Source organism: Silurus meridionalis, chromosome 27 (assembly GCF_014805685.1).
Source record: "Silurus meridionalis isolate SWU-2019-XX chromosome 27, ASM1480568v1, whole genome shotgun sequence".
In the NCBI taxonomy this organism is placed as follows: Eukaryota; Metazoa; Chordata; class Actinopteri; order Siluriformes; family Siluridae; genus Silurus; species Silurus meridionalis.
The window spans coordinates 637501-650000 of NC_060910.1; the positions used below are offsets into that span (position 1 = coordinate 637501).

Sequence of the window (12500 nt, forward strand, 5' to 3'; positions counted from 1 at the left end):
TTAAACAAAATAACCCCCAGTGGTGCCAGCCCTGGTCAGAATCTACAGATCTACAGGAGGTTCTTCCACAGTAAAGAGTTTCCTCAACAGTGACATCACAACCCTCTTTTTCCTTTTTTTCCCCTTCATACTCCCAGTATACTCCCATCATACACCCTCCATACTCCCATCATATACCCTCCATACTCCCATCATATACCCTCCATACTCCCATCATACACCCTCCATACTCTAATCATACTCCTCCATACTCCCAGTTTACTCCCATCATACACCCATCATACTCCCTCCATACTCCCATCATACACCCATCATACCCTCCATACTCCCATTATACTCCCATCATACACCCTCCATACTCCCATCATACTTCCAGTATACTCCCATCATACACCCTCCATACTCCCATCATACTCCCAGTATACTCCCATCATACACCCTCCATACTCCTCCACACTCCCAGTATACTCCCATCATACTCCCATCATACAACCTCCATACTCCCATCATACTCCCAGTATACTCCCATCATACACCCTCCATACTCCCAGTATACTCCCATCATACTCCCATCATACACCCTCCATACTCCCATCATACTCCCTTCATACTCCCAGTATACTCCCATCATACACCTCCATACTCCTATCATACACCCAGTATACTCCCATCATACACCCTCCATACTCCCATCATACTCCCTCCATACTCCTATTATACTCCCATCATACACCCTCCATACTCCCATCATACTCCCTTCATACTCCCAGTATACTCCCATCATACACCCTCCATACTCCTATCATACACCCAGTATACTCCCATCATACACCTCCATACTCCCATCATACTCCTCCATACTCCTATTATACTCCCATCATACACCCTCCATACTCCCATCATACTCCCATCATACTCCTCCATACTCCCATCATACACCTCCATACTCCTATCATACACCCAGTATACTCCCATCATACACCCTCCATACTCCCATCATACTCCTCCATACTCCTATTATACTCCCATCATACACCTCCATACTCCCATCATATACCCATTAAACCCCATCATACTCCCATTTTACTCCCATCATACTCCTCAATACTCTTATAATACTCCCATCATACACCCTCCATACTCCTCCATACGCCCACTATACTCCCTCCATACTCCCATTAAAATCCCATCATACTCCAATAATAGTCACATTATACTTCCATCATAGTCACATCATATGTCCATCATACTACTGTTATACTCCCATCATATTTACACCATTACTGCACATCTCCCATTGCTACACATTACTAATGTTACTGCACCTTACTCACATTCCTGCACATTACTTACATTACTCACGTCACTGCACATTACGCACAATACTGCACATTACTGCACATTATCGCACATTATTCACAATACTGCACATTACTTACATTACCGCACATTACTTACATCACTGCACATTACTCACATTACTGCACATTACTTACATTACCGCATATTACTGCACATTACTCACATTACTAGCGTTACTGCACATTACTTACATTACTGCACATTACTGCACATTAATCTAGTTACTGCACATTACTGCTCATTAATCACGTTACTGCACATTACTGCACATTAATCTAGTTACTGCACATTACTGCTCATTAATCACGTTACTGCACATTACTGCACATTAATCACGTTACTGCACATTACTGCACATTAATCTAGTTACTGCACATTACTGCTCATTAATCACGTTGCACATTACTGCACATTAATCACGTTACTGCACATTACTGCACATTACTCACATTACTCACATTACTGCACATTAATCACGTTACTGCACATTACTGCACATTAATCACGTTACTGCACATTACTGCACATTAATCACGTTACTGCACATTAATCACGTTACTGCACATTACTCACATTACTGCACATTATTTACATTATTACACATTGCTACACATTCATTACTTCCGTTGCTGCACATTACATCACATTACTGTATATTACTGCACTTTTTCTGCAAAAGTGCACACTACTGCATAACACCGATTCAATAAGGAAAGAGAAAAACATTACACACATTACTGCACATTACTCACATTACTGCACATTACTCATTACTGCACATTACCGCACATTACTGCAAATTACCGCACATTACTCACATTACTGCACATTACTCATTACTGCACATTACTGCAAATTACCGCACATTACTGCACATTACTCATTACTGCACATTACTCATTACTGCACATTACTCATTACTGCACATTACCGCACATTACTCACATTACTGCACATTATTCATTACTGCACATTACTCATTACTGCACATTACTCATTACTGCACATTACTCATTACTGCACATTACTGCACATTACATTACTCATTACTGCACATTACCGCACATTACTCACATTACTGCACATTATTCATTACTGCAAATTACCGCACATTACTCACATTACTCATTACTGCACATTACTCATTACTGCACATTACCGCGCATTACACACATTACTGTAGATTCCTCGTTACTGCACATTACCGCACATTACTCACATTACTAATAACTGCACATTACCGCACATTACTCACATTACTCATTAATGCACATTACCGCACATTACTCACATTACTTATTAATGCACATTACTACACATTACTCAAATTACTGCGCATTACTGCACATTACCCACATTACTCATTACTACACATTACCACACATTACCGCACAGTACTCACATTACTGCACATTACCGCACAATGCTGTACATTACTCATTACTGCACGTTTCTCATTACTAAACATTACTCACATGACTGGACATTACTACACATTACTGCACATTGCCACACAGGACTCACATTACTGCACATTAATGCACAATACTGCACATTACTCACATTACCGCACATAACTCACATTACCGCACATTACTCACATTATCGCACATTACTCGCGTTACCGCACATTACTCACGCTACCGCACATTACTCACGTTACCGCACATTACTCACGTTACCGCACATTTCTGCACATCACTCACATTACCGCACATTACTCGCGTTACTGCACATTTCTCACATTACCGCACATTACTCACATGACTGCACATTACTAACATTACCGCACATTTCTCACATTACCGCACATTACTCACATGACTGCACATTACTCACATGGCCGCACATTACTCACATGCCTACACATTATTTACATTATCGCACATTACTCACCTTACTGCACATTGCTCACGTTACCGCACATTACTCACATTACCGCACATTCTCACATGCCTGCACATTACTTATATTATCGCACATTAGTAACGTTACTGCACATTATTCACATTACTGCACATTACTCATAATACTGCACTTTCTTTGCAAAGTGCACATAACGATTAAATAAAGAGGAAAACTGCATCAAAATGCACACACACACACACACACACACACACACACACACACACACACACACACACACACACACAGCTGAGTAACTGATTCCATAGACACCCTTTACACATAGACCCTTACATTTTCTTACACTTACTCACATACACACTCACACACACACACACACACACACTGCATCATTCCTGCACATCACTCTGGTTCTCTGTTTTACAGTTTCTGTTTCTCTTTCACATCATTTTCTGTTTGCTCTCTTTTAATTTCTTTTTAATGATCTCTGTTTTCTTTTCTTCTCTTCTCCTTGTCTCTAATTCTTTATTTCTGTCCCTCTATTTTCCGTTTTTCCTTCAGCTCTTTATTTAGTCTTCTTAATCCCATTTCCACATTAGTCTTTTTTTATGTTTTACTCTCCTGGACATTTCTCTTTTTTCTACGACTTCCTTTCTCTCTGTATCTGTTTTTCATTTTATTTCACTGTAGTTCCTTTACAGTTTTTTTGTCATCTCTCCACATCTGCGTGTCCATCGGTTTTTCGTTTTTCTCGTTAAGCCCCTCGTTATTCTCCCTGCAGCAGTTTGCATTAAATCCCCTTCATTAAGTGTCCGGGTGGAGCAGCAAGAAAAACGAGGGTGTTTAAAACCACTCCCGTCTCTGTGATGAGAACATTTTGTTACCAGAGGAGCAGCAGATGAAAAGAGGAGAGAAGAGAGTGAGAGGAGAGAGAAAAAGAGGAAAGGGGAATGGGGGATTAGAGGAGAATAGAGCAAGAAAATGCAGAAAGTAGAACAGAGGAGGAGAAGAAAAGGAGAAAATGTGAGGAAAAGAGGGGAAAAGAGGAGAGAAGAACATGAGAGAAACAGAAGAAAGAAGAGGAAGAAAAAAAGGATGAGAGGAATGGCGAAAAGAAGAAGAAGCGAAGAGGAGGATGAGAGGAGAAGAGAAGGATAGGAGGAAAGGAGTAGAGAAGAGGAGTTCAGAAAGATAAATGGTGAGGTCCAGCTAAAACATTCAGACCCACAGCTGAGGAGACGTTTTGTTTCAGAAACAGTGTTTGTAGAAAAGTGGTGTCTCACCTTTAGAAGCTGTCGGGGAAAAGAGCTTTTCTGATCCCACATCAGACGCCTGAAAAAGAAAAAAAGCCATTAAAATATTACCTAAATATATTTTACACACACAAACACACGCGCACACACACACGCACGCGCACACACACACACACACACACACACACACACACACACACACACAGAAGAAACACGAACATCCGGAACATTAACTTTTACCTCAGATACAAAAGATTTAGCATCAGCCGCTAACCAAATTTCAAACAAATGAAATAATGAGCACATGGTTGCTAAGCAACTGACACGAAGTATAAGCTAACTAATCACTAACAAATAAACATTATATGATATTTTCCAGCCATATGTGCTTTTTCTTCGAACTGTCAGAGCTTCACAATTGTATTGGACGTCTTTGGATGCAGGAGCATGAAATTTCCTCTTCACATGAACGAGGAGACCCAAATCTGTTCCAGCATGATGATGCTCCTGTGCACAAAGCCAGCTCTATGGGATGAATGTGAATACTGACTGCACCCCAGGCCTCCTCACCTTCTCACCATTTCATCAGTACCTGACTTTACTAACACCCTTGCAACTCAATGAATCTTCATAAATCTCCACAAAGTCCATACAATTTCTAACGTATGGCGTGAGAGTGATACCCACACAGAATTAACCAGAACATCAACTTTTACCTCAGATATGTTTATTTAATTACTAAGAAACGACTCAGAGGAAGTGAAAAGTAGAGTGAGACAAACATATTATGACAGAATAATCCAGAACATCAATATTTACATCAGACATTTTTGTGAATTACTGGAAAAAGACACTTCACATCCACTGCTAATCACTTCACATGTCTCCCAACCTTCTGAGAACACGGTCTAAATTACGCTCAAATACTCAAACATTTAAACAATATCATGACAGCACGGTTGCTAGGTGACTGGAAAACAGGAACATAAGTACAAGCTAGCAAGTGACTGAGGGTAACAATTTATTTCCCAGGATGCAGTTGCTAAGTTTTTTATACTGACAAAGAGCGAGTAAAAATACAAACCCCATTCCAAAAAAGTTGGGACACTGTACAAATTGTGAATTTTTTTTTCACAATAAAATATAGATCAAATATCAAATGTTGAAAGTGAGACATTTTGAAATGTCACGCCAAATATTGTCTCATTTTGGATTTCATGGGAGCTACACAATCCAAAAAAGTTGGGACAGGGAGCAATAAGAGGCTGGAAAAGTTAAATGTACATATAAGTAACAGCTGGAGGACCAATTTACAACTTATTAGGTCAATTGGCAACATGATTGGGTATAAAAAGAGCCTCTCAGAGTGGCAGTGTCTCTCAGAAGTCAAGATGAGCAGATGATCACCAATTCCCCCAATGCTGCGGTGAAAAATAGTGGAGCAACATCAGAAAGGAGTTTCTCATAGAAGAAATGCAAAGAGTTTGAAGTTCTCATCTACAGTGCATCATATCATCCAAAGATTCAGAGAATCTGGAACAATCTCTGTGTGTGAGGGTCAAGGCCGGAAAACCATACTGGATGCCATGATCTTCAGGCCCTTAGACACCACTGCATCACATACAGGAATGCTACTGTAATGGAAATCACAACATGGGCTCAGGAATACTTCCAGAAAACATTGTCGGTGAACACAATCCACCGTGCCATTCGCCGTCGCCGGCTAAAACTCTATACGTCACAAAAGAAGCCGTATCTAAACATGATCCAGAAGCTCAGGTGTTTTCTCTGGGCCAGGGCTCATTTAAAATGGACTGTGGCAAAGTGGAAAACTGTTCTGTGGTCAGACGAATCAAAATTATAAGTTTTTTTTGGAAAACTGAGACGCCATGTCATCCGGACTAAAGAGGACAAGGACAACCCAAGTTGTTCTCAGCGCTCAGTTTAGAAGCTTGCATCTCTGATGGTATGGGGTTGCATGAGTGCGTGTGGCATGGGCAGCTTACACATCTGGAAAGGCACTATCAATGCTGAAAGGTATATCCAAGTTCTAGAACAACATATGCTCCCATCCAGACATCTCTTTCAGGGAAGACCTTGCATTTTCCAACATGACAATGCCAGACCACATACTGCATCAATTACAACATCATGGCTGTGTAGAAGAAGGATCCGGTACTGAAATGTCCAACCTGCAGTCCAGATCTTTCACCCATAGAAAACATTTGGCGCATCATATAGAGGAAGATGTGACAAAGAAGACCTGAGACAGTTGAGCAACTAGAAGCCTGTATTAGACAAGAATGGGACAACATTCCTATTCCTAAACTTGAGCAACTTGTCTCCTCAGTCCCCAGACGTGTACAGACTGTTATAAAGAGAAGAGAGGACGCCACACAGTGGTAAACATGGCCTTGTCCCAACTACTTTCAGATGTGTTGATGCCATGAAATTTAAAATCAACTTATTTTTCCCTTAAAATGAAACATTTTCTCAGTTTAAACATTTGAGATGTCGTCTATGTTGTGTTCTAAATAAAATATTGAAATTTGAAACTTCCACATCATTGCATTCTGTTTTTATTCACAATTTGTACAGTGTCCCAACTTTTTTTGGAATCAAGTTTGTATATCGGAATCATCTGTACCATCAAAATTTACCTCAGGTGTGAGGAGAAAACAATCAAAAATGCTTAAATAAAATGCAATTACATTTAGCTAACCAGATTTCAAGTAAATAAAAGCATGACAATGCAGTTGCTGACTGACACCAAGTATAAGCTACATAGCTGTTAGTAATTTATACCAACAAAGAGAAAATAAAACACCCTACAGTATCGTCCGGAACATCAACTTTTACCTCAGAATTATTGAGAAAAGACACTGAAAATGACACCGTCGCTAATCACACTGACATGTCTAACACCAGCTTCAGAACACAGTGGTTTCTAAGTTCAAATGTTTTTACGTTGTAAAAGCACATTGGCCAGAAATAACGCTAAATAATCAAACTCTCGCTACACATCATCGTGAGAAAACGGTTGATAGGCAACTAAAAACGCAAAGTATACAAGGCAGCTAATGACTGAGGCTAATAAAATAACTGGCTGAGATGTAGTTGTTAAGTGTTTTACCAAATTGAGAATTAATATGATGCGGAATTATCTGGAACATTGACGTTACCTAAACGTGAGAGGAAATTAAAAGGAAAAAACTTAAATGAACTGAAATGACGCTGTTGTTAAATGTAGCATCAAATGATAACCACACTGGCATGCAGTCACCCAAATCAGGAAAGCAGTGCTCAGGTAAGACTGAGGTGAGACTAAGAGGAGACTGAGGTGAAACTAAGGCAAGACTAAGGTGATACTCAGGTGAGACTAACAAGAGACTGATGTGAGACTAAGAGGAGACTGAGGTATGGCTAAAAGCAAAAAAGTCTAGTCTAGTCTAAGTCAAGACTGAGGTGAGGCTAAAAGACTGAGTCTAGTCTGGAAAAAAAAGGAGGAGACATTAAGACAATAAAGGGAGACTGAGGTGCAACTGTGGCAAATCTGAAACAAGACTAAGAGATTTAGGTGAGTGTGAGAAGACTAATACGAGACTAAGGAGAGACTGAGGCAATTCTGAGATGAGACTAATGGGAGATAAGGTGAGCTTAATGGGAGACTGAGGTGAAACAGACGAGTCTTAGAAAAGACTGAAGTGAACTAATAGGAGACTGAGGTGAAAGTAATTGGAGACTGAGGTGAGACTAATAGGAGACTGAAGTGAGAGTAATGGGGTGAGACTAATACGAAACTGAGGTGAGACTAATAGGAGACTGAGGTGAGAATAATGGGAGACTGAGGTGAGACTAATAGGAGACTGAAGTGAGAGTAATGGGGTGAGACTAATACAAAACTGAGGTGAGAGTAACAGGAGACTGAGGTGAGAGTAACAGAAGACTGAGGTGAGAGTAACAGGAGACTGAGGTGAGAGTAGTGGGTGCCTGAGGTGAGAGTAATGGGAGACTGAGGTGAGAGTAATAGGAGACTGAAGTAAAAGTAATGGAGTATGACTAATACAAAACTGAGGTGGAAGTAATAGGAGACTGAGGTGAGAGTAACAGGAGACTGAGGTGAGAGTAATAGGAGACTGAGGTAAGACTAATAGGAGACTGAGGTGAGAGTAGTGGGTGACTGAGGTAAGACTAGTAGGTGACTGAGGTGAGAGTGATGGGAGACTGAGGTGAGAGTAATTGGAGGCTGAGTTGAAACTAATAGGAGGCTAAGGATTGAAATGAGAGTAATGGGAGACTGGGGTAACACTAATAGTATGCTGAGTTGAGACTTATAGGAGACTGAGGTGAGACTAATAGGAGACTGAAGTGAGAGTATCAGGAGACTGAAGTGAGAGTAATAGGAGATTGAGGTGAGACTAATAGGAGACTGAAGTGAGAGTAATAGGAGACTGAGCTGAAACTAATAGGAGACTGAGGTGAAACTGAGGTGAGTCTAAAGCAAGTGTAAGGCAAGAGGAGAGGAGACAAAGGCGAGATTGAGTTGAGTCTGCGGTGCTCTACAGGGATAGCGTTAGATATGGTGTTGCTGTAGCATCTGTTTTCAAGCCTGCAACAACAAAGTACCCTATAAACAGAGAGAACTTGGACGCAGACAAAACAGCAGCAGCTCCCCCTTTTCCCTCCCTCTAACGTAGACAGCCAGCAAATGAGAAACAGATGAGACGAAGAGTAGAAAATGCAGACACTTGTGTGCAGACATATCTGGGATTAATGAGGAGAAATATATAGCCATATCTCAGATTAGCCATTAGCGAAGTGAGAAACTGCAAAAAACATGACTAACGCTAATTACACAAATAATATATTTGTGACTGTATAAGTAAATGTGTGTTTGTGTGTGTGTGTGTGTTTGTGTGTGATCAGGGTGTTTTGTTCTGTTTGACATAGTTCCTGCTGCACACTTCAAAGCTAAAGGTCAAAGGTCACACATAACAAATTATATTCAGATTCATGGTCGCAAACAAACGTGACCTTAATGAGGGGGTTATACACAAACACAGGGGAGAGGCAGGAGGGCAGTGTGTGTGTAGGGGTAGAAAGGGGGGGTGGGGGGATTAGATGAGACCCCAGTGTGCCCCACAGGAAGCAGAGGGAGATTAACGTTTCAGAAACACAGGAAATACGAGCCACGTTTCTGAGACAGACAAGAACGAGGGATATGAGAGCTGCACTCGTTTACCAGCAGCTCCCTGCTTTCAACACACACACACGCACACAATTCAGAGCAAGGTGTGTGTGTGTGTGTGTGTGTGTGTGTGTGTGTGTGGGCGGGGAGGGGTTAACAAGGTCAAGGTCCTGCAGTCTGCAGCTGTAAAACCGACTGATTCACCGGAGAGAAAGAAAAAAGAGTAAAAAAATATCAGGAGTGGGGGGATTAGACAAGGAAAGAAAGAAAGTCAGGTCTTCTTATACTAACAAACACACACACACACACACACACACACACACACACACACACACACAGCTGAGGGGTGTTTAGAGGGTAACATTGACAAAACACCCAACTTTCCTGTGAATTAACACAAATGTGTGTTTTCGTTCTCCTTTTCTTACTCTTCTTTCTGCCTCTCTCTCTCTCTCTCCACACTGACCTCCTCCACACTCATTTATCAGAAGCTGTGTCATGTTTCTCTCTCGCGCCAGAGTGTTGGGGGTCAGAACAGGTGCGCTCACACACACACACACACACACACACACACACACACACACACACACACACATCATTAAGATGGTAATGTATTCTGCTGAGTGACCGTGTAAAATCCAGCCGTAAATCTGAGCGCCTCCTTCTCGCCCGCGATTGGCCGATTACACATCGCCTGGCAACAACAGTCATCACCACGGCGACCATTTGAGGGTCTTTTCTGTTTAACCCCTGAATCGCCCTCGTGCTTTCCTTTCAAATTTTATTATATGCCACATATATATATATATATATATATATATATATATATATATATATATATATATGGCCAAAAGTTTGTAGACAACTGAAAATAAGGTTGCTATGTGCCTTTTTAAACATCAATCTACATTTGTGTCCATTTGCTGTTATAATAAACTCCACTCTTCTGGGAAGATGGTTCACTCGATTAGTTAGAGATTTATTCTGCTACATGTGTGTTAGTGAGGTCAGGTAGTGATGTAGGTGAGAAGGTGAGGAGGTTCCTGGGGTGCAGTCAGTGTTCACATTCATCCCAAAGGTGTTCAATAGAGTTTATAGCAGGAGATCTTCCACTCCAACACCATGGAACGCAGATCTTCATGGAGCTGGATTTGTGCACAGGAGCATCACCATGCAGGAACAGGTTTGGGTCTCCGAGTTCAAGTGAATAAAACTGTTTCAGTTTGTGTATTAAAGAACACGGGGAGAAAATTCTGAGAAAGAAAATTCCAAATGAAAACAAATGTAAATAAATAAACACCTTGAACTGAACTGGGACAGACACCCAAACACACCTTTTAGCCTTTTCTGAGAAAAGCATGTGTGTTAAACTCAGGTTATCTATACATTGCAACACACACACACACACACACACACACACACACACACACACACGTTTTCAGCCCGCTGATAAGATAAAAGAGAAAACAGTGAGCGGTTATTGACCAAAAGCCGCAGGATGATAACAGAAAGGTGAACGCTCCACATGGAAAGCCCCGCCCATTACAGGAAGTCCCGCCTCCTGCCCTGAGTAAATAGAGCCATGGTAAGACATGACCTATCAGATTCCTGCTCTGCTGCAGCCATGAGTCTTCCATACTGCAGGAAAGATCTATTACATTTTCTCTGTTTCCTCCACAACACCTCAATCACTCACGTGTATGTGGGACACAGTCGAGACAGAGCTCCTACAGCGCTGCTTTATCTACTTACTGAACAATCTGTCCTACATCCTCTATCTCTCATTCCTTACACCTCAGGAGATGAAAACAAGTCAGCATTTCACACATCCATCCACACATCCATCCATCTATACACACATTTATCTTACATTTCATCCATCCATCTATTCATCCATCTATACCTCTTTTTATACATCACCCATAGACTCTTCTTCAAGACACAGACGGGCAAATAAACAGACTATGAGCCAGACAGACAGTTGAACAGACAGACAGACAGACAGACAGACAGGTGAAGAGACAGACAGGTGAGGAGGCAGACAGATCAACACAGACAAACAGACATGTGATAATAAACAGACAGATGTGCAAACAGATAGACAGACTGGTGAACAGACAAGGAGACAGACAGGGAGACAGACACCTGAACATTTCTCTAGTTATCAGTATCTGAGATCCAGTAAAACTGCCTGCACATGTGAGAATGAAGTGTACAGTTGCCAAGGTTACTGAGGGCTGTAACTGTTTTCGTGTTTCACAACAACAGATTTTACAAATACGAGTGTAACAGCCACTGTTGGTTACCACCATCAAATACCCTAGTGTATCAGTGTCCGAGTGTGTGGGATCCAAGTTTAGGGGAGTATCACAGCTACACTACCTGTACATTACAATGGAAACACACACACACACACACACACACACACACACACACACACATCAGAACCTACAGCAGATCATAAATGACACATTTACTAACACACACGCTCAGGCTTCTGATTCAATTTGATGCTACACTGAGCAGCGCTGAAGTGTATGAAGCAGAAAAACCTCACACACACACACACACACACACACACAGTGCAAGACCTCTCCTGTTTAAAAGCACCCGTGTGTGTGTGTGTGTGTGTGTGTGTGTGTGTGTGTGTGTGTTAAACGTTTTTCACCCCTAGACAGAAATGTGTTTTATTGGTCACTCGTAGCATCCTCTACACAAACTCCGCCCACTTTTACATGAACCGGAAGTCCTTATAAATCTTATTGGATCGAAGTGTGTGTGTGTGTGTGTGTGTGTGTGTGTGTGTGTGTGTGTGTGTGTGTGTGTATGAG

The 12500-nt window shown here is 41.4% G+C and overlaps 1 protein-coding gene across 1 annotated transcript in view; it reads right to left on the reverse strand.

The window, feature by feature from the left end:
• fbrsl1 (fibrosin-like 1) overlaps positions 1–12500 on the reverse strand; it is a 242858-nt gene that overhangs the window by 40402 nt on the left and 189956 nt on the right. The window contains 1 exon segment of the mRNA XM_046841445.1: positions 4512–4560. Coding sequence (XP_046697401.1) covers positions 4512–4560 — 49 coding nt within the window.